The sequence below is a fragment of the Perognathus longimembris genome, chromosome 24 (genome assembly GCF_023159225.1).
Source record: "Perognathus longimembris pacificus isolate PPM17 chromosome 24, ASM2315922v1, whole genome shotgun sequence".
NCBI classification, from domain to species: Eukaryota; Metazoa; Chordata; class Mammalia; order Rodentia; family Heteromyidae; genus Perognathus; species Perognathus longimembris.
In genome coordinates, this window is record NC_063184.1 from 1,425,812 (window position 1) to 1,453,375 (window position 27,564).

At 46.5% G+C, this 27,564-nt stretch overlaps 1 protein-coding gene across 2 annotated transcripts; it reads right to left on the bottom strand.

The window, feature by feature from the left end:
- Window positions 1-223: 223 nt before the first annotated feature.
- Anxa5 (annexin A5) lies at window positions 224-27,325 on the bottom strand. 2 transcript variants are annotated; one of them, XM_048333446.1, is made up of 14 exons: window positions 27,238-27,325; window positions 27,044-27,088; window positions 19,281-19,365; window positions 18,803-18,897; window positions 17,569-17,682; window positions 14,879-14,969; window positions 13,304-13,383; window positions 12,382-12,438; window positions 10,073-10,166; window positions 8,004-8,099; window positions 7,043-7,101; window positions 6,196-6,318; window positions 4,844-4,921; window positions 224-265 (listed from the first exon to the last, which is right to left on the bottom strand). In XM_048333446.1, exons 2-13 carry the CDS (start codon window positions 27,050-27,052, stop codon window positions 4,859-4,861), a joined length of 966 nt encoding a protein of 321 aa, XP_048189403.1. In that variant the 5' UTR covers window positions 27,053-27,088; window positions 27,238-27,325; the 3' UTR covers window positions 224-265; window positions 4,844-4,858. The 2 variants fall into 2 exon arrangements, with proteins under 2 accessions (XP_048189403.1, XP_048189402.1); XM_048333445.1 differs by lacking the exon at window positions 224-265 and having other exon boundaries at window positions 4,412-4,921.
- Between the last annotated feature and the right edge of the window lie 239 nt (window positions 27,326-27,564).

Consider the following 27,564-nt stretch of genomic DNA (forward strand, 5'->3'; position numbering starts at 1 on the left):
AAGCCCCAGGACTGGCCAAAAAAAAAAAAATGTGCACCATCGGTTGCAAAATACCCCAAGTAGGAGGGAGCTGGGGGGGGGGGGGGCAGGCAGGGGAGATCCCGGGACAGGAAGCCAGCTTCTCCCAAGCAAAACTAGCCCCAGACGGCACAGTATGGTGCTCTACACTACCAGGGCTCATGTGCTTAAGCACAAGCCTCGAAGCCGGATTCCCTTCCCTCCTTGGCTGGGGGGCAGAGGGCAGAAGGCAGAGGGCAGAGGGCAGAAACATTTTCCCAGGAATCCTCTGACCACTGGGAAATCTATGCCCACAGTGCCACCTGCTGGGCACAAAGGAGATTGCACAGACTTGTCCAGAGACAAGCCAGCAATAGGCCACCACCAAACACACGTCACACAATACAAATGTACACACTCATACATGTGTACATACACATATACACATGCACACACAATATACAAGCACACACGAACATACATGCACACACATATGCATACATGTACAATGCACCTGCACACACAATGCACACATGTATCACAATGCATACAACACAAACACATGTGCATTCATTTGCATACACATAATGCACATGAACATACATCCACATGTACATACACATACTACATACAACACACAAATACACACAAACACATATATGTATACATAGACGGGCATGCACACACACACACAAGCCTCTGTCCACTAGGAAAATTATGAGTTGCAAATGTTTTCCTGGTGACTTTCTTTTAACTTTGCCTATTACGGCAAATCACACTTCAAACACCAATGTCGTAATTATGTACACTAAGACACACCACCACATTACAGCTCCCACTTCCTCCAGACTCACCCTAAAGGTTGGTAGTTGATTTAATTCATCTCTAGGACCAGAACACTTACAATGTCAGGTGTGACTCATAATTACCGGGGACAATTACAGATGAACACATTCCATGTTGGGCAAATGGAGGCCAATCATCTCTTTACCTACAGGTAACCATTCACAATAATGTCCTAAACACAGAATACTTTAGAAATGGCATACCTAGGAACCGCTAGGAACCGCTAACTTGAGTGTATATTCTATTCCCCTTTACCTCCAACTTTCCACACCAGATATATATATATATACATATATATATATGATATACTTTCTTTAATATAGGCAGATCTGTCTAGAAGACCCTTAGTAGCTTTATTGGTGCTGTATAATATTCCATTATGTACATGTACTATAGTTTAACCACGCTTGTACTCATGGGCACTTAGGTTATTGGCAATCTTTTGCTAAAACTGCCACAATAATAATCTTGTGTGTGTATTTACATAATAAATGTGTTACTTAGGAGTAGACTAGATGCCCATAGGGCTATGTTAGGTCAGATGGTAAGGGCATTTATGGCTTTGGTAAATATTGCCAAACCATTTCCCCCAGCTCAGAACTGGACGACTTTCTATTTTCCTGAGCCACCTGTGGGCTCCTAGCTCATTACAGGCCCTGCCCCATGTAAGGCCACGTCTGAGACTTTGGGACAGTAGGTCACTGTAGGTCACTGAAGGAAGGGACTGTGGGATTTGGGCACGCACCTCGTTCTTGGAAACGGGCTTACACAGCTTTTGGTATGTTAAGGGACTTTTTAGTTTCTTGTTCTGAGAACTGCTTTTTTTCTTTCCTTTTTTATCACTATATACTGCTTTCATCTTTCCTTGTTACTTTCTGGATAATATGTATATATGAGCTCTGTTATATGACCTGCAAATATGTTGCCTGGTTTTCCTTTTATTTATTTATTTTTTTGGTACCATTCCCTAAGCTTTGTTGCTGGAGGCTCTACCAATCCACAGATCCACTATTGGCTTCCTTGGTGCTTAACTGGAGATAGAGTCTCGCAGACTCTCCTGATGGGACTGGCTTTGAGCCATGATCCTCAGATCTCAGCCACCTGAGTAGCTGGGATTACAGGAGTGAGCTACCGGTTTTCATTGGTTTTTACATGCTCTGGTAGGAGGTGTCTGTGTTTGGCCTTTACTGCACATTTTCTCCCTCCTTCCTCTTCCCCTCCTTTCCTTAATAGTGCAATGTTTTTAAGTATTAAAAGAAAAAAACCGTTTTGCCAGATACTAGTGGCTCAAACCTGTAATGCTACTTGGGAGACTGAAAGCTGAAGGACTGGGGTTCAAGACCAGCTCCAGCCGAAAAGTTCTGAGGGAAGAAGAAAGAGGAAGGAAAGGTTAGACAGGAGAAAAAGGAGCCTAGAAGGGAGGAGAGGAAGGAAGAGGGGAAGGTGAGGGGGGGAGGAAAGAGAACAGGAGGGGATCCCACCTCACTGTTTTCCTAATGGTTGCACATTTGTAAGGCATTCAAGCATTTACTTTAAAAAAAGAAACTCCATTTTCGCATGGCCAATTAAGACATCTTTATCATATAATCAAGTGCAAATTCTTTTCCATCTCTAGCTGTTCCAGAACACTTTTGCATTGTTTTAACTACTCATTTTATTGTTGATGTATGTAAAGAATCATACTTTCCATGGACTTCTGCATTCTTTTAACTACTCCTTCTGTTGTCAATTTAACACTCCTTTCCCATTGCTGTCATTTCGGTTTACTAACACTGGTTTTTGCACATAAAATTTAAAATCAGCTTATCTAGTTCTGAAAAAGCTTACTAATTTAACAGTAAATTCACAAGAGTTAGACAGAGGGTTACAAGCTGGAAAGATTAATAGGTAGGTGTCCAATTCTTTTGAATGATGGCAATAAATAATCCAATTTATCTCAAGGCAGTGAGCTATTTATTAAACAGTGAGCACTGGTGGGTCACGCTTGTAATCCTAGCTACTCAGGCAGCTGACATCTATTGGCCATGGTTTGAAGTTCATGACTCTTACCTCCAATTAACTACCAAGAACACCTGAAGTGGGGCTGGGGATATAGCCTAGTGGCAAGAGTGCCTGCCTCGGATACACGAGGTCCTAGGTTCGATTCCCCAGCACCACATATACAGAAAAAACGGCCAGAAGCGGCGCTGTAGCTCAAGTGGCAGAGTGCTAGCCTTGAGCGGGAAGAAGCCAGGGACAGTGCTCAGGCCCTGAGTCCAAGGCCCAGGACTGGCCAAAAAAAAAAAAAAAAAAAAGAACATCTGAAGTGGAGCTGTGGCTCCAATGGCACAGTGCTAGCCCATGCAAAACAAGCTCTGAGACATTGCCCAAACCTCAAGTTCAAACCCCAGGAGACACACACACACAAACAATAGATTCCCTTCAGCATAGCAGTTTCCTAAGAGAAATACTAGCCTATGCAACTGCTTTTAGAAGGGAGGAAATATACTATATACATATATGTAATTTTTATATTTTCCCAGTTATTCAGAGCATTGAAACCTGTAAAACTTACACTATTATTTAAATGTCAGCCAAGGGAGCACATCCACTTTAACTTAAAAATGTCTTAACTAATAATAGCAATCACTTCAATAATGCATATAAGTACTAAGGAGAAATTATATTATCTCAAGATGATGTCTGATAGCAGAAAAACAAAGAGGAAATGTTAGAAGACAGTAAAGAAACCAGCCAGCCCTGGTGGCTCCTGCCTGTAATCCTAGCTCCTCGGGGGGCTGAGATCGCTGAGAAGGCTTGGGAGACTCTATCTCCAATTAACTACCTAACGAGTTGAAGTGGAGCTATGGCTCACGTGGCAGAGCACTAGCTTTGAACCCAAAAGCTCAGGGACATCACTCAGGCCCTAAGTTCAAACCCCCAGACTGGCACACACACACACACACAAAAGAAAGTAACTACATTATTTAAAAAAAATGGCATTTTTCTGTCAAAGAATGTGATAGATGGTAAACCGGAAAAGAACAAGTTTCTAACAAGGATGAAAAAGATGAGCTCCAAATGTTCAGGCTAAACTTTACACAGGCGAGCCCCGGCTACTTTCACAGTGCTCTGGGTAGGTGCGGCACAAGGCCTAAAAGCTTCTTCGGCCTTCGCCCCTCACCCCTCACAGGGAAAACACAAGTGTGACTGCATTTCCACAGCCCCAAAACACCACCACCAATTCACCTCTCGGTTGACTCCGCTGCCAGCAGCTTCAAAAGCAAAGTCATTGCCAGGTGCCGGCGCTCACGCTGCAATCCCAGCCACGCAGAAGGCAGAGATGTAAGGATCCTGGCTTGAAGCCAGTGCAATCAGACCAATCTTGAGACTCTTGTTTTCCAATTAAAGAACAGAAAGATGGAGAGGGAAACGTGGCTCAAATGGTAGAACTTCCGCTTTGAGCAAAAACAGAGGAAAGGGCCAGGGCTCCGGCCTTGAGTTCAAGCCCTAGTACCAGACAAATGAATGAATGAATGAATGAATGAACGAAGGTATCACTGTTAAATAAACTTTCTAGACACACACATTTGGGGGGGCAAAGTGTTTATTATTTATCATTAATCTTTTGAGCAAAACTACCATTGCGGGCTTCATGTAGCAAAAAGTGAATTAATGCCACTTCTAAGGACTTCACTATTTCAGGCTAAGGTTCTGATGAAGGTAACACAGTTATCAATGGACTATAAATCAAGTTTTTCATATTAAAAGAATTAAAAAGCAAAAGCAATCTGACCTCTTGTGGCAAGTAACAAATCAAACACGAGGCCTAGCAAGTGAGAGTAGAGCTCAGGACGAGAGAAAGGACGGAAAGGCACGGAAGGGTGGTGAAGGAAGCCCCTCTCCGTGTGCTAGGACAGGACAGGAGCCGGGTCCGGTCATCAGCTAGCAGGTGACCGTGACTAAGGCAGGGCACAGCAGCACTGGGCGGGAGGAGGGCAGCTGGAGGCAGAGGCAGTGGGGCTCCCGCGGGCCTTCAGTCATCTTCTCCTCCGCACAGGAGCAGCAGGGCTTTCTTGTAGTCCCCCGAAGTGTCACCCTGAAACCCCAATGTGCTCCGTTAACCCCACTGAGACGTCTCCAGCCACACACCGCCGTGGCCCTGGACTTCCTCCCAAACGCATGCACGCCACGCCTGTGCCACCTCCAGGGGGCTTCGCAGCCAGCATGGACAACACGAACCTCCTCACGTCCACCCACAAAGGAAGAATTCTCCCCAGACAATGAGGCCTGCTCTTCCGTCTCGCGAGTGAACAGGAGAAATCAACTCATGCCCGCTTTCATGCTCGACAGCACACCGCACAGACCTGAGTGGAGCCACGGCCGCCCGAGGGCTCGGCCGGGCCACGCACCAGACCTCAGCACACTGCAGCGCTCCGGCCCAGGGGGCACAGGCTGGCCACGCACCAGACCTCAGCACACTGCAGCGCTCCGGCCCAGGGGGCACAGGCTGGCCACGCACCAGACCTCAGCACACCGCAGCTCTGGCCCGGCGGGCACGGGCAGGCCAGGCCTGTGCCACACGTGCACAGGGCGACGCCTTCGCTCCGCTGAGCTGCATCACAGACTCACTTGAGCCTTTATCCAAAACAGTGCTCAGAGGGGTTCTGGCTAGCCGGGCACAGGGGCACCTACCTGTAACCCTAGCAACTCAGGAAGCTCGGATCTGACGATCACAGTTCAAAGCCAGCCAGAGCAGGAAAGTCTGTGAGACTCCCATCTTCAACTAACCACCAGAAAAAGCCAGAAGCGGAGCTGGGGCTCAGGGGGGAAGCTAACTCACCTCGGGGACAGCCCCCAGGCCCCGTGTTCATGCCGCGTGCGTGCGTGCGTGTGTGTGTGTGTGTGTGTGTATTGCCAAATTCAATCAGTCTACTCTTAAAACTAAATGCCTTGGCTCCTCGCCAACTCCAGACAGGACCTGGCCGGTTCTTTCCTGAACTATGAAACCACAAAGGTGATAACAGGGTTGAAGAAAGGAAAACCTGATACACAAAACCCAATAAATAAAAGGGGAACTAATGGAGATTGCGGGAATTGAGAGAAGGCAGAAAGAGCACATTATGCTCGCAGGGAGGACTTGTGTCCCGTCATCTGTCACCACCACTAAATAATGTAGGTCGGCCACACCAGGCCCCAGGCCGTCACTTTATCCCGGTAAAGGGACACGCGGGGACAGAAAGCCCAGCCCTAACCACACCAGTGCACGCGCGCGCACGCGCGCACACACACACACACACACGTGCCTTGCACATTTCTCTATCAGTCTGTGTGGATTTCAAAAGAGAACTTCAAAAAAGGAGCGATAAGCACCTTAATCATGGAGTACAGCGAGGTGGCGAAGTTCTTCCTGAACTCCTTCCTGATGTTGAAGAGGTCGATCTCGCTCCGGGACACCACCACTCTGATGAGGGTGTGGTCGTCCGTCCCGGCACCCTGGACAGAGGAAAACACAGCGCCCACTGCTCCTGAGCTAAGTCACAACTATTTAGTACATGTGGGAGACTTTTTTTTTTTTGAGAATAGAAAAATTCGCAGACACTGGTGGCTCACACCTGTTATCCTAGCTACTCAGGTGGCTGAGATCTGAGAATGGTGGTTCATGGTTTGAAGCAACCCCAGGCAGAAAAGCCCCTGAGACTCTTATCTCCAATAAACTACCCAAAAAAGCCAGAAGTGGCGCTGTGGCTCAAGTGGTAGAGTACTTGCCTTGAGCGAAAGGAAGCTCAATGACAAGTGCACAGGCCCAAAGTTCAAGCTCCAGGACCAGCAGAGGAAAAACAAAGAAAAGAAAAAGAAAAGGGAAATCGTCAGGTGCCAGTGGCTCACACCTGTAATCCTAGGTATTTAGGAGACTGAGATCTGAAGGTTACAGTTCAAAGCCAGTTGGGGCAGAAAAGTCCATAAAATTCCAATTAACCAGCAAAAAAGCTAGAAGTGAAGGTGAGGACCAAGAGGGAGAGCACCAGACTTGAACAGCAAAAGCCAAGTGAGAAGCAGGAGGCCCAGAGTTCAAGACCCAGCAGCAAAAATAAATAAGAAAATAAATAAATGTGAGAGTTATCAAGATCTATTACCTAAAACATAATCAGAGATGGAGAAAGATAACAACTAGAAAAATGAAAGCAGACAGAAAGACGCAGGGTAATTAAGCTCTTACCTTCATGGCGTAGTACAGTGTCTCCGCCAGGTATGCAGGAATGCTTCGAATGGATTTCACTACAGAAACAAACCAAGGTTAAATGGTGCTGCCCATGAAAAGGACCAAGTCATGAAAACACAAATGCTGCCACGGTACCTGTGGCTCACGCCTGTAATCCTAGCTACTCGGGAGGCTGAGACCTGAGGATTGCAATTCAAAGCTAGCCTGGACAAGAAAGTCTGTTAAGAGTCTTTATCTCCAATTAACCACCAAAAAGCCACAAGTGTGGCTCAAGTGGCAAAGGGCTAGCTAGCCTTGAGTAAAAACATCAGGGACAGCACCCAGGCCCTAAGTTCAAGCCCCAGGACTGGCACAAAAACAAACAAAAAAGCCTAACAAGCCGTAAGTTGTAAAGTTTTTGTTTTGTATTATGCCAGTAGTGGAGCTTGCAGGGCTCATACTTTGACTCTTTTGCTCCAGGCTGGCAATCTACCACCTGAGCCACAGGAGCTCTCTGAACTTTCTTCGCTCAAAGTGCTCTCCCACTCTAAACCACAGCTACAGTTCCCATTTTTAGGTGGTTGATTGGATATAAAGAGTCTCAAGGAGTTTTCCTGCCTGGGCTGGCTTTGAACCTCAATTCTCAGATCTCAACCTCCTGAGTAGCTAAGATTACAGGTGTGAGCCACTAGCACTTGGCAATATTTTATTTACTTTTAATGTAACTTTGGGCATTTTTTAAAAGTCTGTCTTAATTAAACTAACCAAATAATCATGGGTTTCCAACATGTAAACAGACATCTAAACCTGAAATTTAGAAGTTTTCTTCATCTAGTAAAATCATGTCATGCTGTTCTCTTTCCATAAAGAACTATTTGGTTATTTTCAGATTTAGGCTCAACTGTAAAAAACATTTCAATTCTTGTTGCCATGATAAGTATTATTATGTAGGAATCATGTGTATGAGAAAATTGCCTACCGACGGCCAGGAGTAGTTGCTCCAAATTGCCTGAAGTCTCTCGGTCAATGGTTTCCTCAATTTGAAATCCTGATATAGTCATGTATTTGTCAAACACTGAAAACAAACAAACAAACAAACAAAGGAAGTGACTGGTAACATTATCCACGATCACTCCTTCCAGAGAGAAGATCCTTCCTGTGCCCACGAGCAGCCACGCGTACACAAAGCTCCGCTCCTCCCCGCAGACCAAGCCTTGTGCTCGGACCCGCATTGAGCTAAAGGTAAAGAATTCCCCTGACTAGTTAGTGATGGCTAGTGAGACCCAAAGGAAGAGCTGCTGACGGCGGCTCTAAGAGTCCTTCCTCCTTCCTTAAGCAGTGTGACGTTTAGAAGGAGGAATGGGAATGCAAACTGGTACAACCACTCTGGACAACGATCTGGTGGGCCCCCCCCCCGCCCAAATAATAAACATGGGTCTTCCTATAACCCATCCATACCACTCCTGGGCATCCACATGTTCTGAGCTCAGAGACACAAACAGTGCAGGTTTTCTCTCATATACAGATGCTAGATCTAAAAATCCACCAGGACATGATAAAGTGTACAAGTCTCTGTAGGCATCCATACACAGTGAGACCGAAGGAAGGCGCTCTTAGGAGAGGATCGCAATGGTGTAATGTGCATATGTGTCACTGAGCCTCAACTCACATAAAACAGTGTGTAACAAAATGAACTCCTGAAAATGGAAACAAGAAGTCTTTTTTCTTTGTTGTTGTTTTCTTTTCCTTTTGTCTTGTTTGTTCATTTATCTATTTTTTTGGAGGGTGAGGAGGGAGCACAGAAATGGAGGGACAAAGGGTGAGCCAATGCAGCAGTGGTACTCTCTAGACACTATGTGGAAAATGAACTAGACAGCTTCTGGGAGGGAAAGAGAGAGAGAGGAGGAGGAGGAGGAGGAGGAGGAGAGAGAGAGAGAGAGAGAGAGAGAGAGAGAGAGAGACATTATCCAGAAGGAAATGTACTCTTTGCCTGACTTATGTAAATGTTACCCCTCTGTACATCACCTTTATAATAACAATAAAAAATTTAAAGTAGGAATACTTAATCCTTGAAAAACGGTTATGACTGGAGCTGTATCAGCCATCTTGTGACGAGCATCAAAGATCAGAGAACCAGAGAGAACCGAAGTCTTAGCAACTCAACCTCAGAATCCCACCACAGAAACCAGGGCCAGGCAGGAAAGCCACACAGGGTCTGCTGTGTGGACTCATTCTCAACCAGCAGCACAAGAGCTGCAGGCTGGGCGAGGCAGGGCTGAGCTTCCGGGCCAGAGGGAGTGGTGTGTGGCAAGCCCCTCCCAAGATCCAAGATTGGGACCCTGAGCGGGCGAGCAAGCAAGCAAGGCGGGACCTCCCTTACCAACCTCAGATGGCAAAGGTGGACAAAAGGTCTCTAATTTTGTAAAACTTACAGGAGCAGTGAAATAAGTTACAAGATTTCTCCAGCTCACTAAGTGGGGAACAAAACAAACCTAATTCATTAGGTCCCCGTATGACACGTATTGCATGTTTTCTCTTATGTGTGGAAGCTTGGGAGAACAAACAAAATTGAAATGACAATGAGGCCAGGTGCCAGTGGCTCCCACCCATAATCCTAGCTACTCAGGAGGTTCAAAGCCAACTGTGGCAGGAAAGTCCGTGGGACGCCGATGAACCACGAGAAAACGAGGTGGAGCTGTGGCTCAAAGCAGCAGAGCACCAGGCTTGTGTGGAGAAGCTCAAAAGGACAGCACCAAGGCCCTGAGTTCAAGCTCCACGACTCACAAATAAATAAATGAAGTGAAATGAGATAAACAATAAAACAAGATCAGGAAAACAGTGGGATGAATAAGGAAGGAAAAAGAGAAGCGGAAGTGGGGGTGAACAGGAAGAAAGCTGCGTGTATGGAAATGTCCTAACACATCCCCTGTCTGCAGGTAATTAGTGTCACACCAACTTACAAAGAAGGAAATGGCTTCACTCAAAGTGCCTGCTAGGAAACAAGTGTTTGTCACTCTGGCTGCTGTGTGTGTGAATTTACACACTCACCCCTTCTCAGGTGAGACACGCTCCGAGTTCCGAAGATGGTGATAAACTTCTCTTCGTCCGTCCCCCACTTGAGCTCCCCGGCCTGGAACAAAGCCTGCAGAAACGTTGAACCCCGTCAACCAATCAGTCTCCCACCTCATTCCCACCTGTTCACCGCCCAGGGGTTCTGTTGTGGTTTAGCTCCTGCCTAGTGAATCCCCCTGAATCCCACTCGGCCTCTCCTCTCCTGGCACCTCCGCTCGAGCAGCCGCAGGACCTGGAGCCCCAGCTCTAGCACTGGGCAGATGAGCCAGTGACGGCAAACCGCACAGCAGTGGGGCGGGGGTCCCTGTTAACCCCTCACCCCTTGCAGCTAAGCTGGGGTTGGGGAAGCCACGGCAGGGGTTGGGGTGTTCTGATTACCTCACTGCGTCACACCCTTACACTCTACCTGTGTTCTCCATTCTGCTTCATCTGTGGCTACATAACAGCACATGACAAAAAGTCAATTCCCTATTTCTCCTGAGAATGGAGATTTAACCAAAAAGGGGGGGGGGGGGTACAGCTTAGTGGTAACCTGCTTCCCTACCACACATAAGGCCTGGGTCAGACCTGCAGTGGAGGGGGGAGGGGGAAAGGGGGGGAAAGACAGAGAGAGGGGGGTGGGGAAGGGATGGGAAGAAGGAAGGAAGGAAGGGAGGGAGGAGGGAGGGAGGGAGGGAGGGGGAAAGAATAGAGATAGGGAGGGAAGAGGGGAGGGAGGAGGGAGGGAAGAGGGGAGGGAGGAGGGAGGGGAGAGGGGAGGGAGGAGGGAGGGGAGATTCTCTATCCTTGAAGCTTCCCTTCCCAGAGCAGTCTGCTAGCGGCCCCTCCCATGGAGAGGGCTCAGTCTGGAGGCCTGGGTAGGAGGCCTGCGCCTGGCTCCCCGACGCCTGGCTCCCCTGGCCAAGGGGCGAGTGCCCTCCCTTCCTCGGGCTCCCCAGGGCCTGGCAGCAGTCCGCCTGTAAGGTCGCAAATGGAGAATGCCTCATGGGTGCGGTCGGGAACACTCTGGGATGTTGGGCAGCCAATGCTCCCCCAGACCCTCCCTCTTCTCTCCTAATGGTCAGCCCTCCCTCCAGAGGAGGACTTGGAAGGGAAGGAGATTAAAAAAGCAAAATACAAAATAAGTCTGAGCACTTCCAAATGTTACACAGTAAAGTGGGTTGCAACAAACTCATTCAGCTCCCAAGGGAGGGGCTGAGGGGGCTGAGAGGTTCCCCGAAATCCTCTCAAGTGGCCACAGGAAATATCAAAAAGCTGAGGCCAGGATCCCAGAGGAGCTTCGGGTGAGGATCTCCAGTCCTCCTGGGTGCTCCCCACCTCACACCACGAACAGGGGCTCGGCAAGGTGCGCCTTCCCCCCCCAACCCCCTACTCAACAGAACAGGACCAGTGATACAAATGTAACCAACAATCAATATACAGCCGGGGGGCTCGTTCTCTGCTGCTCCTGGGGAGTGGACAGAGAAAAGCCCAGATCCCACTGGTGGTGGTGTCTGTGTGTCTGTCTGTGTGTCTGCTGGTACTAGGATGCTACCCTATGAGCCACTGGCAGCTGGCTCACGAATCTCTATGCACTTTTATCCCCGGCCAGGCCAGAGGCTCTGCCTCCCTCCTAGAATTACGGCTCGAGGTACTGCCTGGCTCTACCTGACCTCTTCATAAACCATACTTAGATTACACTGGGATATTCAAATCTCTTAAGTGTAAATTTTCATTAGGGAATCACTAAAACACAGCTCACAAAAGCACTATACCATTTAGAGTTTTATCAAAACAAATGAAGACATTTCCTAAGGCCAAAACATCTTGTCATCTCTTATGTAATAAGATACCACTTACCATGAAACCCTCTATTCTTTCTTATTCTCTCCTGCCAAGAAACCTACTCTTCCATTAGCCGTGAAACCAATAAAACAATGTGGGTTTTTTTGGTAAAAATTCTCTATTTTGTAAGTGTTCCATGACCACAAAAAAAGAAAAAGAACGTATCTAGGTGGAGTTCGCTGCGTCACTTTATTTCATCTCAATGTTCAGATTTTAAAAAATAAAAAAACAAGACCAGTGGCACTGTGGCTAGAGTGGTGGAGCTCTAGCCTTGAGCTGAAGAGCCCAGGCCCAGAATTCAAACCTCATGACCAACCAAAAAATAAACAATTTTATGGGCCAGATCTGAATGAAAGAAATCTACCTCTGAAGGTGTCATGATTTGCATTCGATCACCTCCACACGCTCTCACAACAAGCGTGATTTCCCTTCCACCTCTTCTTGCCGAGTGTGACACCCACCTGTGCGTCCTGCTCCACCTGCGCCTCGTCGATGGCCGCATCAGGGTCTCTATTGGCCTACGAGAGACCCCAGATGGCATCAGTGAACTGTGGTGCTTTCGTTCAAGATGAAAAACAGTTCTGCACATAAAGCTTTTCTCTTTAGGAATCACATGCTGTATTAAAATCATATTAATCCTACAATATTCACTCTCACACAACACTGCCCCAAACCGGCCTGCCCCTCCTGACTTAAAGACAACGAAAGGTGGGGTGCAGGTGACTCACACCTGTAATCCTAGCTACTCAGGAGGCTGAGGTCTGAGGATCTGGTTTAAAGCCAGTCTGGGCAGAAAAATCCCTAAGACTCTCATCTCCAATAATCTACTCAAAAAAGCCAGAAGTGGCGCTGTGGCTCAAGTGATGGAGTGCTAGTCTTGAGCAAAAGCAGCTCAGGGACAGTGCCCAGGCCCTGAGTTCAAGCCCCAGGACTGACAAAAACAAAACCCAAGTTTAGGTCAAAGAAAGAAAGTCTTTGAAGCTCTTAGCTTCAATTAAATACTTCCATTTTTTTTTAAGTCAGAAGTAGAGCTGTGGCTCACGTGGTAGAGTACAGTTGCTAAAAGATAGCACTCAGGTCCTGAGTTCAAGCCCCAAGACCAGCATCAAAAAAAACAAACAAAAGGAGTTTAGGTCAAGCACCTATCGAGAGGAGCACAGGGTGGGTCTGGGCTCAAACCTCAGCACCACAAAAAACAACAAAAACTCAGTAGGTCAGACATTCCAAAACATAAGCAAGTACAGACGGCACACATTCCTACGGGAGAGGAAGAATCTGCAAGAACAGAAATTAGAAAAGACATTTTGAGTGGCTTTGACTCCGTCGGGGCTGGGCCAGCCCAGCTTCAGACTTGAATCCAAGGGGGAGAGCTGGGCGCGGTACCTGCAGGAGCACCACCAACATCCTCTGGTAGAACCCAGACGTGTCCCCCACCACATCATCCTCCAGGCTCGAGCCGTACTCTGCAACAGAAGAGGCGCACACTGACTGAGCCGAGCTTCCTCCAGCCCCAACAGGGACCCAGAGACAGAGACGGAGGAGACGGAACAGAAGAAACTCTGCCTCGCCGTTACCGTGAGCATCCGTCCTCTTCCATTTCTCACTGGTGCTCTCACACTGGGGTGGCTAAGTGGACAAAAATGAACTCAAGTCTCCTGCCGGGTGCCAGCGCTCACGCCTGTCATCCCAGCCACTCGGGAGGCTGAGACCTGAGGATCGCACTTTAAAACCAGCTTAGAAAGGCAAGTCCATGAGACTCTCATCTCCAATTAACCAGCAAAAAGTGGGAAGTAGCGCTGTGGCTCAAGCACAGGTCTTCAGCCAAAAAGCTCAGGCTCTAAGCCCAAGCCCCAGCACTAGCCCAAAAAGAAAGGAAAAGAAGAAAGAGACGTAACAAAAACTGTGACAAGGAAATGACAGGTCTGCCTTTACTTTCATCTCCTATATGCTAATAATCCATTCACAGGCACTGTAGGTTGAAAAATGAAACTTTTTACAGAAAGAATGGCCCACTAGGAGGAAAAAACAAATTTAATCAAATTTCAGGGTATTTCACTCAAGTACTACAGTACTGCTGTTAACTAAAACAATACACATTGACTACAAGTTTGGGCCAGGGCACTGTCCCTGAACTTCATTGCTCAGGGCTAGGGCTCCACCATTTTGAGCCACAGCTCCATATCAGACTATTGTAGTGTTTTGTAAAGAGTCTCAGACTTTCCTGCTCAGGCTTGCTTTGAACCACGATCCTCAGATCACAGCCTCTTAGCCTCCTGAGTAGCTAGGGTGACAGGTATAAGCCACAGGCACTCCGCTTACTGAAACATTTTTTTTTTTAATCAACTATGATCTGGAAAAAGGGTTAGGTTTCTTTTCCTAGAATTCCATATGCTTGTTAGGTAATCTTCACTTCTAACACAAAACTCCATTTATTTAAAGGAAAAGACAATCTGGATGTCCCCGTAATAGCTGTAAATCCTATGCAGAAGTGAAACATCTGCAGCAGTATTTTATAAGCTGAAGTAGATATAAATAAAAACGTAGGGATTTTTTTTGTTGTTCATCTTTTTGTTGTTTTTTTTTTTTTTACTGAAATAGAAAAAATACCAAGCTGGGCACTGGTGGCTTACACCTGTAAACATAGCTATTCAGGAGGCTGCAATCTGAGAACTGAAGTTCCAAGCCAGCCTGAGCAGACAAATCTCCAATTATCTCCAGTTTACCAGTCAGAACTAGAAGCATGGCTTAAGTGGTAGAGCATCAGTCCTAAGAGAAAAAGATAAGTGGAGAGCCCCAAGGTCCTGCATTCAAGTCTCAGTACCAACATCAAATTGCCGCTTTTTCATCTTTCATTCATTCATTCAACAATGACATATTGCTGACTTCTGGACCCATAAAAGACTGCATTCATGTTAGAAGAAGAGGTAAGGTGGAGAAAGGTGAAATGGAATCACTTACCTTCTTCATAAACTTGCTTGATGGCTCTGAGCTGCTCAGGTGTCCTTGAAGCAATAATTTCTGTCAAAACTTTTTCATCTGTCCCAGCTCCCTGTTTGGAGATTTATTTTTAATCAAGAAAACATGTCAACTAGATTAAAAAGAAAGTTGTTTCCTTAGATGTTACCCAAATTGCATAATTACATAAGTATTAATATACATAACATGGATGTATTTATATACAAGTTCTACTCTTGCACCAATAGGAAATTTCAAACTAATATTTTCTCCAAGGCCAATTTTATTATACTTGACTTTGACTGTCATTTTGTCTAATGAAGAGAGAATACCTGTTCTGTTCCATACGTGTGTATATTTTATATAATATATATATGAATACATACAGGTTAAACAAATTGGCCATGCATAATTTGCTTAGTTAATTCTAGTTTGAAAAGTAAAACATTTTGCCTGGTGCCAGGAGCCTGTCATCCCAGCTCCCCAGGAGGCTGAAATCTGAGGGTTATGGTTTAGAGCCAGCCCAGGCTGAAAGTCCGTGAGACTCTTATTGCCAATGAACTTCCAAAAAGTTAGAACTGGAGTTGTGGCTCAAGTGGTACAGTGCTAGACTTGGGCAAAAAAACTCCCAGGGCCAGCACCTAGGCTCTGAGTTCAAGCCCCAGGGTCAGCCAAAAAAAAGAGCAAAATAAAAAGGGAAATAAAACATTTCATTGAAAACTACGGAACAATAAAAATAAAGCTGAACTTAGTACAAGTAGAAATCTCACATACATTTCCATAGGAGATTGACAGCTAAGCAATCCACCTCAGAGAGTAAACCCTAGTCCCACGTTAAGCTCTGTACAAACCACAGAGAATATTCTGCACCTCGGGTGACCCAGAGGTGACGATCTCCCACAACCTGAGCCCGGGTGCTAAAGCCCGGGACCTAGAGGACTGCTACTGGGGACAGTGGAACCTTGAAGAGGAGGGTCCTGCGGTCAGGGGAGGTCCTGGTGCCCAGTCCCTTCCTCTCCTCTATTTTTTTTTTTTTTTTTTTTGGCCAGTCCTGGGCCTTGGACTCAGGGCCTGAGCACTGTCCCTGGCTTCTTCCCGCTCAAGGCTAGCACTCTGCCACTTGAGCCACAGCGCCGCTTCTGGCCGTTTTCTGCATATGTGGTGCTGGGGAATCGAACCTAGGGCCTCGTGTATCCGAGGCAGGCACTCTTGCCACTAGGCTATATCCCCAGCCCTCCTCTCCTCTATTTCCCGGCCAGGAGAGGTCTGCGGCACCTCAGGCCTCCGCCTGTGCTGCCTGACTACAGGCCCAGAGCCAACAGGGCCAGGCATGGGTGGAAGCTCTTAAAATATCAACCCAAACAAACCTTAACTCCCTGTACACTGCGTGTCCCAGGTCCCTGTTACACTAACAGAAACACACCTACCACAGACAAAAAGACATTTTAAGAAGGGTGTCAGTACATCAGCACTTGCTCTCTGGATTTTTGAAAAATAACTTAAGTTGGTTTTCCTTTGTCTAGTGGAAGAAGTCCTATCGACATTGTGAAATTAGAAACTTCATCCAACAATATGGCTGAGCCTAATATTTTTGGCTGTCTTAAAGACAGCATTTGGAGGCTGGAACACGATGGCTCAGTGGTAGAGTAACTTGCCTAGCATGCATGAGGCTCTGGATTCCACCCTCAGTGCTACATTTTTTTTTAATTTAAAAGCTAGTACAATTTAAACTTTATTTCTAATTGTTTACTAAAAGTTAAACACTAAAAAAAAATCCTTACTAAAAAAAATCCTATGCTTCCCCTTTTGACAAACCTTCAATTATGCTGACTTTCTTAACACTATTTTAAAACACCCTTTTCTCAAAAACATAGGATTTTATTTACTCAAAAGAAAATTGTAGAAAATAAAGAGAATCAGTATAAACAGAATCCTTACTGGGTAAATGTATGCCTCCTTCCTCTACCCAACTACCAAAAATCATCCCTGAGCTACATCACTATTTCTTTGCTGCTAATGCCCCATTTACCCACTCAGAATTGAGCTACTAATTACTGAACTATTTCCTGGCCCACAAGTCTAAACAAATGTTCAGTGTGGTCATATTTTTTATAAAATATTCCAAATCTAAGAAAAGACCACATAATTAGTTTTTGTTTCCAGCTGAAATTGTGACAACTACCACCTTCTTGTCTTCTCATCAGGCAACTTTCTATGTGAAAAGTTACAACGGTCCTCCTAAAATGTCTTTAACACCCAGCTGTGTGTAATCCCAGCTGCTCAGAAGGCCGAGACCTTAGAAACATAATTCAAAGCCAGGCCAGGCAGAAAAGTTCACAAGACTCTTAATTTCCATTTAACCAGCAAAAAAGTCAGGAGTAGAGGTGTGGCTCAAGTGGCATAGCACCAGCCTTAAGTGAAAACAGGGAAGGCACGGGGTCCAGGCCCTGAGTTCAAGCTCCAGTACCAGCACAAATGAATGAATGGACACATATATTAAAAAATTAAAAAAAAAAACTAAATGGCACACTTGTAATTCCCTACTGCCTCCCATAGTTTTGTGTTCCAAGCAGCCCTCACTGACATAAAAATGCCATAAAATGTTTAAAGTAGAAGAGATAAGACAGCGTAAGTTCCCAAGTAAACCAGTGCCACGCATAGCATGGACAGTCCACACACACCCTACCTCTTACCTTCAGCGCATGCTTCAGCTCGTAGGCATCATAAAGCCGGGCGGGTTTCATCAGAGCCACAATTAATTTTTCAAACTTTCCAGTCAGCTCTGATTTCAGATCATCCAGAAGGTCCTAAATCCCAGAAAACACAAACGTGCTAAGCAGACACCTTTCAAGGCGAGTCTACTTACACATTTCCATACTTATAACATCATAGTGGGCCCCAAAAACCATCGAGGCAGGCGGCCAAGAAGCATTAAGCATCTGTCCTGCCTGTATAAAATGATTCTGTAGCTGTCAAGCCCAATTTCCCACCCTACACCCCACTGCCAGGAGAAAACACTGCTGACTGTTAGAGCCACTTAAAGCAGCAAGGTGCTCTTCTTGAAGAGTTAAAGCCCGTGAACAACTTTAAAAAGCAAGCTAAAAGCAGTTTTCATTTTAAAATGCTATTCTGAGACACATACACACTAAAAGAAAACAATCCTCAAAAATCACTAAGTGCTGCCAGTAACCAATGGCTTGTGCCTTTAATCCTTGTAACTCAGGAGGGTGAGGTTCAAAGCCAGCCCACAGCCCAGACAGGACAGTTCATAGGACTCTTCTATCTCCAAATAACCACCAAGAAGCTGGAAAGAGAACTGTGGCTCAAGTGGTAGAGCATTAGCTTTGAGGGAGAAAAAGCTCAGGGACAGTGCCCAGCCCTGAGGTATGGCTGCACAGAAAAGAAAAGTCACTAAGTGCATTCTCTCAAAAGAACAAAATTGAGCCTATCATATACGAACTATTTCTTTCTTCTCTTCAAATAGCTAAAAACCTTGTGTTGTAGATTGTAGTCATTATTATGATTTTCTGGCTACTGAAAGACATGTTAGTATTGTGCACATAATTTAAAAGAGAAAAATAGTGTTATAGGAGTAATACTCCAAGAACTAGTATTTGGAATTTTCTTTGAAATGGAGTCACAGCTAAGTGGCAGAACACTTGTCTAATACACAGAAGGCCTAGAATTGACCCCCAGCACCATGAAATAAACAAAGGTGCTTTTTTGGCTCTGTATGTTTTCTCCATGAGATGACAAATGTAAGTATTTTCAGGCATCATAAGTCATCTGAAGTGACTTCAAGGTCATGGGATGGAGAATGCGAATAGATCTCATGTCAATACAAAATAAGAGACCTAAGCAATCTTGATAGTTCTGGTCTCCTGAGCATCCTGGAACTGGGCGGGCTGGGGGGAGAGGGGCTCTCACCCGACCAAACAGCGTTTTGAAGGCCACGGCAATTTCCTGGCGCTGAGCATTGCTGCGAGATGTCAGCAGAGTCAGGATGCTCTCCTCGTCCGTGCCTGTGAAGAGGGAGTGAAGCATCACAGCCTGTCCTCCACAGCCGCCTGCCCGGGCTCCTGGGACAAGGTCAACTGACCTCGTCTGCTTTAGTAAACTAGTTATTAAATGGGCCAACTGGCCAGGCACTGGTGGCTCACACCGGTCATCCGAGCTACTCAGGAGGCTAAGATCTGAGATCACAGTTCAAAGCCATCCCAGGCAGGAAAATCTGTGAGATTTATCTCCAACTGATGACCAAAAAACCAGAAATGGAGCTGTGGAGCACTGGCCTTGCGTCTAAAAAATAAAGCGTAGGGACAGCACCCAGGCTCCAAGTTCAAGCCCCAGTATCAGCACGCAACAATTAAAAAATAAGCAAACTTAAAAAGGATGCTGAATTTACCCAGGCCTTTCATGGCCTTCCGGAGAGTTTCTGCATCAGCCCGGTCATCAAATCCAGGGAAGTCACTCACGGTGCCTCTGAGAACCTAAAAGCAGAAGCGCAAACCGTGATCGGTGAGCAGAGCAAGTAACATACACAGCCATTCGCTATTCATCAAGCTCAGCCTCTGAGCCATTCACCATTTGGTTAGGATTTGTGACCCCTCTGAAACGGAACGTGAACTGCTGGTGGTGTAACTAGTGCCAGGCCCGCTAGTGCACAGCGACAACATGGGGAGGGGGGCAGGTGGGGGGGTTGAGCAAAGGAGTTGGCCCCTCTGCCCTCCCCTCTGCAGAGGGCACCTCCCTAAGGGCCCCCTTTCCTGGCCCAGGAGCATGGGAGGCCAGCACTAATTCTCAGTCCCCTGCCCCTGGTGCTCAGTCCTAATCTAGGGTTGTATTCAGAATTTCATCCTAAGCCCTACTGCTGCATACCTGCCTTGGGGTGTCAGGGAAGTGAGCAGGTCAGGCAGCAGTGGCTGGTCCCCAGAATCCTAGTTATTACTCAGGAGGCAGAGATCTGAGAATCATGTTTCAAAGCCAGACCCACCAAACAATTCCTCAAGACTCTTATCTCCAATTAGTCAGCAAGTGGCCAGAACTGGAACCGTGGCTCAAGTGCTACAGCGCCAGCCATGAGCAAAAATAAAAAGCCAAGCAAGAGCTTCAGGCCCCAAGTTCAAATCCCAGTGCTAGTAAGGGGGAGAGGGTGGGGGGAAGGTAATAAATAACTTCCTGAGACGATATTTGGTCATTCATGTGCCAGAAGAACATACTGGAAGACATTCTTTATAAGACTTCCTGATATACACTATTTTCCATATAAGCAGTACTTTTAGTAATCACAGGGGAAAAAAAAAATCTCGATTCCTGCCAGGTGCTGGTGGCTCACGTCTATCATCCAAGCTACTCCAGAGGCTGAATCCAAGAATCAAAGTTCGAAGTCAGCCCAGGCAGGTAAGCTCTCCAATTAACCAATAAAAAGCTAGAAGTGGAGCTGTGGTTCAAATGGTAGACCACCAGCCTGGAGTGAAAAAGAAAACACTCCCACTGTCCTGGAAGTGGCCTTGGAACGTGTTAGCCAATATTTAAAAGGTAGACAAGTACGGGAAGACTTTTTTTAACATGCATAAAAGCAGGGGAGAATGAAAGGAGCTGATATTTTGAGTAAAGAGCTTTATTTTCATAGAAAACCAGCAATCAGACTAAATAGAAAAACCAAAAGGGGAACGATCATGGGGAGAGAAGAAACAGATTTTAAGCTGTGCCAAAAAAGAAGTTGACTTCATTCCTGAGTGGACACGGAAAGAGGCGGAAGGGCTGCTCGGGGCTGAGGCTCCGGGGCTGGGGCTCCGGGGCTGGGTGAGAAGCACATGACCTCCACGGAGCTTCTTTCAATTAAGTTAGAGACAGGTTTCCTGCAGTGTACTCTGTTCAGGGGTTGGGGTAGGAGGGATAGCTAATGAAGAGGGGGGCAGGAGGACTGAATATGGTCAAAATCATTCATTTGCACAAATGAAAGTCAAACAAGGAAACCTGTTGAAATTCGTTTAGCCAGGCTAAAAGTGGCTCCCGCCTGTCATCCTAGCTACTGAGGAGGCTGAGATCTGAGGATATTAGCTTGAACCCAAGCCCAGGCAAGAAAATCTGTGAGGCTCTTATCGCTAATTAACTACCAAAAAAGGTGGAAGTAGAATTATGGATCAAGTGGTAGAGCATCAGCCTTGAGCAAAAACAAAAGCTCAGGGACAGCACCCAGGACCTGAGTTCAAGCCCTGGATTAGCACCAAAAAAAAAAAAGAAAAGAAAAGGAATAATAATAAATTGTTTAAAGGGAAGAGGAGAGAAAAGTGTGATTGAATTGATCAGGACACGTGTGGAAATGTCATAATGAAACCCCTCCTTTGTACAATTAAGTTAACATTATTTAAAATATACGATAACATACACTTTAAGAGAAAAACTATCTGGTTTGTAAGACTACAGAAATTTGCTAGTAGAGATGGAGTTAAAAACAGGAAAATAGAGCAGGAGGCATCTACCTCAAAGCAAAAAGATCTGTTCAGGGCCAGATACTGTGCTCATACCTGTAATCTTAGCTACTTAGCAGAGGAAAAGATCTAGAGGATCAGGGTTCAAGACTAGCCCAAGCAAACATTTGGGAGATCCCAACTGAACTAATAAAACGCTATGCAATGTGGTGTGTGCCTGTCTTAGAGCTGCAAGGAAAGTACATACAGGAGAATGCGGGTTCCGGGTGGACCAGCCATCAACGAGAGACCCTATTCATAAAATAACTCAGAGCAAAGGGAGCAGCAACAAGGCTCAAGTACGAATGTGTCTGCCAAGAAAAACAGTAGGCTCTGAGTTCAAACTCTAATACAGCCCAACTCTTAGGAACCACAGCAACTGCAGTGGAAGATGAAAAGAAGAAGAATGTCCCCAGAAAGAAGAAGTAGCTGCGGGGCATGTAGTGAAGAACTTTCTAGAAATTGCAAAACTCTGGTTACATTCCATACACCCAGTCACCAGCAGCAAGGCCACGTTGCAGGATTAGAGGTCAGCCATGAATCACAGACATGAGTCACAGGAGAGCTGAGCCGGTGTTTGTAAGCTGCCTCACCACCCCCCCCCCCCCATCTTGCCCACACAAAGCCATCTGCCAGGGACTAAGTCACTCAGAGGGCTTCCCCTGTTTCCTGTGGTGTCCACTTTAGTGCCACCCTTTTCCCCTCCCCCCTCCTCAGTGTACCTCAACTCCTTTCACCCTCCCTCCAAGGTCTTCCAGAAAGAACTCCATATGCACTTCAACAAGGCAGGGCCAAATCCCAGCATTCACTTTTTAACTCCCACCTTCAAAACTATCCACTCTGCAGCAACATAATTTTCAGGGCTTTTTTTTTTTCCTCCTTTAAATTAACATGTTATTTTTATCCTTAAACATTAGGTATGCCCAAATTAAATGAGCAACATGAACAAACAAACAACAACACAAAAATAATAATAACGAGGCCCGGTGGCTTCCACCAGTAATCCTGGCGCCTCAGGAGGCTGAGAGCTGAGGATTGTGGTTCAAAGCCAGCCCAGGGAAAGGGTCCATGAGACTCTGATCTCCTGTTAACCACCAGAAAACCTGAAAGTGGAGCTGGGGCTCAAATGGTAGAGCTCTATTCTTGAGCAGTATGCAGGCTCTGAGTTCAAGCCCCAAGACCAGCACACACAGATGCACAGAAACATGCATGCGTGCACACACACACACACACACACACACACACACAAAACAAACGTACTTTTCTTCCTAGACACGGGATTTAAAGACAAAGTATAATAATACATAAACAACAATCACAACTCTGTGATAGCTCTCCAATACCTATAAAATCATTCCTACTGTTCATGTCTGCCTCGCCTCCCTCTCCAGCCTCCCTTTCTGAAGGGGGCAAGGGACAGGCTCAGCATGTGTCCTCTCAAGTCCCAACAACTACACCAGCTACCGCAACCTCATCTTCTTCTTCTATGAAACAGGAGTAGTAATACTTCCAAAAGGCATTATGGGTAGTAAATAATGCATACAAGGGGTTTGGCAAAGTATCGTCAATAAATCTTTGTTCCACCCATTATTTTACTTTCCAGGTCTAGCAAAACCTGGCACAGAATGAGAATGCAAAAGCTTCAGGCATTCAGGCATTCCTTCTTTCATGGCTTTCCTTTCACATTCAAATAAACTCCAGTTACCTTTAAAAAATAACTATTAATTTTTAAATGAACCAACTTATGAGTGCTGAGAGCTCACATCTGTAGTCCTAGCTACTCAGGAGGCTGAGATCTGAGGATCATGGTTCAAAGCCAGCCCACGCAGAAAACATCTGTGAGACTCTGATCTCCAATTAACCAACAAAAAGCTGGAAGTCAAGGTAAGGCTCAAGTGGTAGAGATTTAACTTTGAGTGAGAAACAGATCAAGGACAGTGCCTAGGCCCAGGGTACAAGCCTCAAGACAGACCAAAACAAAGACTGATGTATTTTGGAAATTTTAAAATGTTGTAAAAAGTACATAAAAGAATATATTTCAGAAATGGATCAATGAGGTAAAAACATACTTCTACTGTTTTGACCTTGAGTCATTAACAGAAGGAACCCTCAGATGACCCACTGGGGACTCTGTTATCTGTGTAAGTTCTGCAAGCACCATAGATACAGGAAGTAGGATCTACTGAGGCCAATGAATGATTCAGTGGCTTGTAAAGCAGCCAGTCCATTTGTGTCTTTTCCTCTGCCAGCCAGCATCCAGAATGAAGACAAGAGTCAAATGCATCAGGAACTGACCCAGACTAACTCAAAACAACATAGACCCAGGACAACCAGGTAACTTTGACCGCAGTCCCCAAGACCAGCAAAGTTCCCATGAGAAAGGACTCCAAAAGTGAAATGGCATCCAGCCAGCTCCACTGTAATGAATCTCATCCCAAACTGTTTACTTACATTGAGCCTGTGTACTAAACAGGGCCTTATAAATTATCGTAGGATGCAACAACTCTGAACCAAACCAATACAAACCCGACTCAAGCCTTGTACAGTTCAAATTTGTACCATGGCTATAGCTCTGATATTCATGAATAATCATGTTGGCACAGTCTTCACCTAACAACATTTCTGCTGCTGTGAGCACATGACATCTTCGAAAACAAAATTATAAGAATTAACTTCATGAAACCATTTGGTGTAAACCAACTGCAAAACTCTTGGGGGAGAGGAGGAAACAAGATGAACAAGAAATGTACTCACTGCCTTACGTATGAATCTGTAACCCCTCTGTACCACACTTTGACAACAAAGAAAAAAGTTTAATTAAAAAAATTAACTTCAGACTGCTCAAAATCTTGTGTGAGAAGTTTGAGTAAAAAATGAAAGGCACAAAACCCAGAAGTTGACATGAGACACATTCCACGGATCTAGACACCAGTGGCTCACGCCTGCAATCCTGGCTGCTCAACAAAACAAGCCCACAAACTTAATATTTAAATAAGTTGGAGTATATGTGGAATAACATGGCTCAAGCTAAAAAAAAAAAAGTGAGATAAGAAATCAGCATAAGCGAAGAATTTTTTTAAATAGTTCAGAATTCAACTTTAGAAGTCCAACCCAAGTCAGGTGCCTGGGGCTTGTGCCTGTATGACTAGTTACTCAAAAGGCTATAATCCAAGGACCTTGGTTCAAAGCCAGCCCAGGCAGGAAACTCACAAAATGTCCTACCCAAAATACAGCAATGATCAAAGTAATTTCTAAGTGCAGTAAGTATGACTGAGGACTATTTCATATTTACATAATAAGAATACTGTAGAAATAGGGAAGAACATTGAAAAAGAGCTCATCTTGAACGGCTCCTTGTTAAGTCATAGTAAAGAATAAACGGTGCACACCTAAAATCTCAGCAATAAAGAGGCTGAGGAAAGATTGCCAGTTTGAGTAAAAGCCTACCTCATCTAAAAAAAAAAAAAAAAAATCTTCAAGGATAGAGAGAAGAAACACTAAGGTATCCATCACAGAGTGATCAATTATTCTCAAAAGTTCATAGCAACTAAGTCCTGCCTATATAACTGGTCTGTGAACTTTTGTTTTGCTTTTTGGCATGGGGTCTGACTGCCCTGGCTTGTCTGAAAATTACTATCAATTAATCACCCAAAAAGCTCGAAGTGGAACCATAGCTCATGGAGTACAGCACTAACCTTGAGCAAAAGCAGCTCAGGGACATAGTCCAGGCCAAGTTCAAGCCCTAGTACCAACATTCAAAAAGAAACCAACTGGTCTTGATAGAAAACAATCTTTGAGCCTGCACAGTTGCTCAGGAGGCTGAGAGCTGAGGGTCATGGCTGAAAGCCAGCCTGGACAAATACAAAAGACTCTTACCTCCAAATACCTAGCAAAAAGCCAGAAGCAGAAATGTGTCTCAAGTGGCCAGTAAACCACTGGCCTTAAGCAAAAATGCTTAAAGACAGCACTCAGGCCCTGAGTTCGTATCCTAGTACTAGCACAAAAAAATAAAACAAGCCCTTTGTTACATTATGAGAGTTATGCACTAATTTTATAATACAAGCCATTCTGTTCCCAGGCTTTGCATACATAAATAAAGGGTCACTACACTATTATCATCCTTTGAAAGTATCAAAAGTAATATAAACGTAACATATTCATTTATTCTCTCAAATACATATAATGAACATGAAAGGACTGAAAAGCTCCAGACATTAATGGGAAAGTTCTAAGAGCCTGGAGACACAGCCAAATGAGCAAAAATAAAGGAGACTGTTCCTAGAGGATTACCAAATCACCCCAAATATCACCACCGTATCACAGATCACCAACACAGTATCCTATCAAGATAAGAAAGCGATACCTCCGGGAGGGAGAGTTAATCCCACATTAAAAAGTACTCTTTCCATGAGAGAGAACCTAAATCAAGTAACATGAGAACTGCCTTATTCTAACTAACTCTTAAGAAAACACAGAAGAATGAGAGGGCTGTGTAAATGTAGTAATTACACAGCCCTCCCCTCTCCTCTTGGAAATGGATGGAGAAACCTTATTCCACTTCCAGAAATCTATCTGGTGACAGGGGAGCCACACATGAGAGCTAGCCTTGTTTGAGAGGCTGACTCGCTTGTTTAAGAAGTCCTGTCTGGACACTGACAAGCCAGTCAGACTGACCAAATGTGCCAACTAAGTTTGTGGAGAGTGGAACCTCTCAGAGCTGCTATCTCGGTCCCAGAAGACTTCATGGCATCCATTTGAAGCATGTAGAACCTTTTTAGAGGCTATGATGTAAACTGGACTATTGTTTTCTCTTTCCTAGACTTTCTCTTTTTGTTTTGTATCAGTACTCAGAGCCTTGCACTTGCACTACACACTCTCCAGCCCTTTCTGCTTGCCTTGGTCTTCCAAGAGCCTCTGGCCCTGGCCAGTGTGGACGACCACCCCCCTAGTCAGGCTTTCTGAATTAGCTGTGGTCACAGAGGCAGACATCACACCCACCGGGGAGAGGGGGGTGAGCCGTGTGGGGTCTCGCTGGTTGCCAGAGGCTGGCCTCCCAACCATGAGCCCCTGGATGTCCACACCTCCTAAATGGCTAGAATGACAGAAAAGAGTCCAGCTCAGTGATCTTTCTACAGGATTGATAAATAGTTGGAGAAAGGGGGGGGTTACATTAAGTAATCAACTTCTGCAACATTCCCTGTGGCAAATCCAAGTTAAACCTGGGTCCCTGAGTTGGGTGTTTCAGAAGCGCAGCGAAGACACAGTTACAATCGGAGCTAATGAGCAGCAGTTGGTTCCTCTAGGGGCTCCAGGGCTGAGCCACAGGGAAAGCTCCATGGACGGTTCTGGAAAAAGCTAAACCAAACCCACCCACAGTATCAAATTACAGGAAACTGGGGGGGGGGGGGAGGGAGCCAAGAAGGGAACTCCAGGAGGAGGAGGAGTCGGCCCCTCGCGACCGCGACGCGCGGGACTGGGTCTGGACTTGAGGGAACCCCGCGTAACGAGGGGGGAGGGCGGTGGGTCCCCGAGGCCATCGAGGAGGAGGAAGGGGGGCCCGCTCCGGGGAGGAGCGGCGACCAGGGCGGATTCCCCCGGGCTCGCTCGCGCCAAGGCGCGACTTTCCCGGCGTCCCGGTCCCGGCGCCTGCGGGCGGGGCGGACCCCAGAGGCCCGGCTCGGCCCGGCCGCCTTACCTGGGCCATGGCGACTCCGCGGGGATCCGGAGAGGACGACACGGGCTGCAAGAGAGCGGAGAGTGCGGGTGAAGAGGGGCGCGGGACCCCCGGTCACAACCCCTCCCCGGCGACGCCCCGCCAGGCCCGGCGCCCCGCCACCCTCCCTCCCCCGGGAAGCCCGGACGCGCCCGGCTCGCGGGACACTGTCTCACCGGAGCGGAATAGCCGAGCGTGCGGACGGCGTGGAGCGCGGAGCGCGGAGCACGGGACGAGGCGGCGGCCGAGCCCAGACGCCCACGCCCAGGATGTGGCAGCCGCTGCGGCCGCCCCGAGCCGCGGAATCTCCCCGGCGCGGCCACGCCCCACGGGTAGGACACGCCCCCTCCGGAGGCCACGCCCCGCTGGCGGCCACGCCCCCGCCCGGCCTCGCCCGCCACTCCCGAGCGTGACCCAGGGCCTCGCCCCGCCCTCTCCCAGCCTGGCCCCGGCCCCTCCGCCGGGGTCTGGCCGCGCCTGCGTGGGGCGCGCCCTGCCACGTC

Bases quoted from the DNA above. Each gene is read 5' to 3' on its own strand.
- Anxa5 (XM_048333446.1), bottom strand. The intron at 17,683-18,802 runs GTGAGAGCCCCT...TCTGGGATTTAG, and splicing joins TCAAAACGCTGTTTGGTCGG to GACCTTCTGGATGATCTGAA. The intron at 12,439-13,303 runs GTACCGCGCCCA...GGTCTCTCGTAG, and splicing joins TGTTGGTGGTGCTCCTGCAG to GCCAATAGAGACCCTGATGC.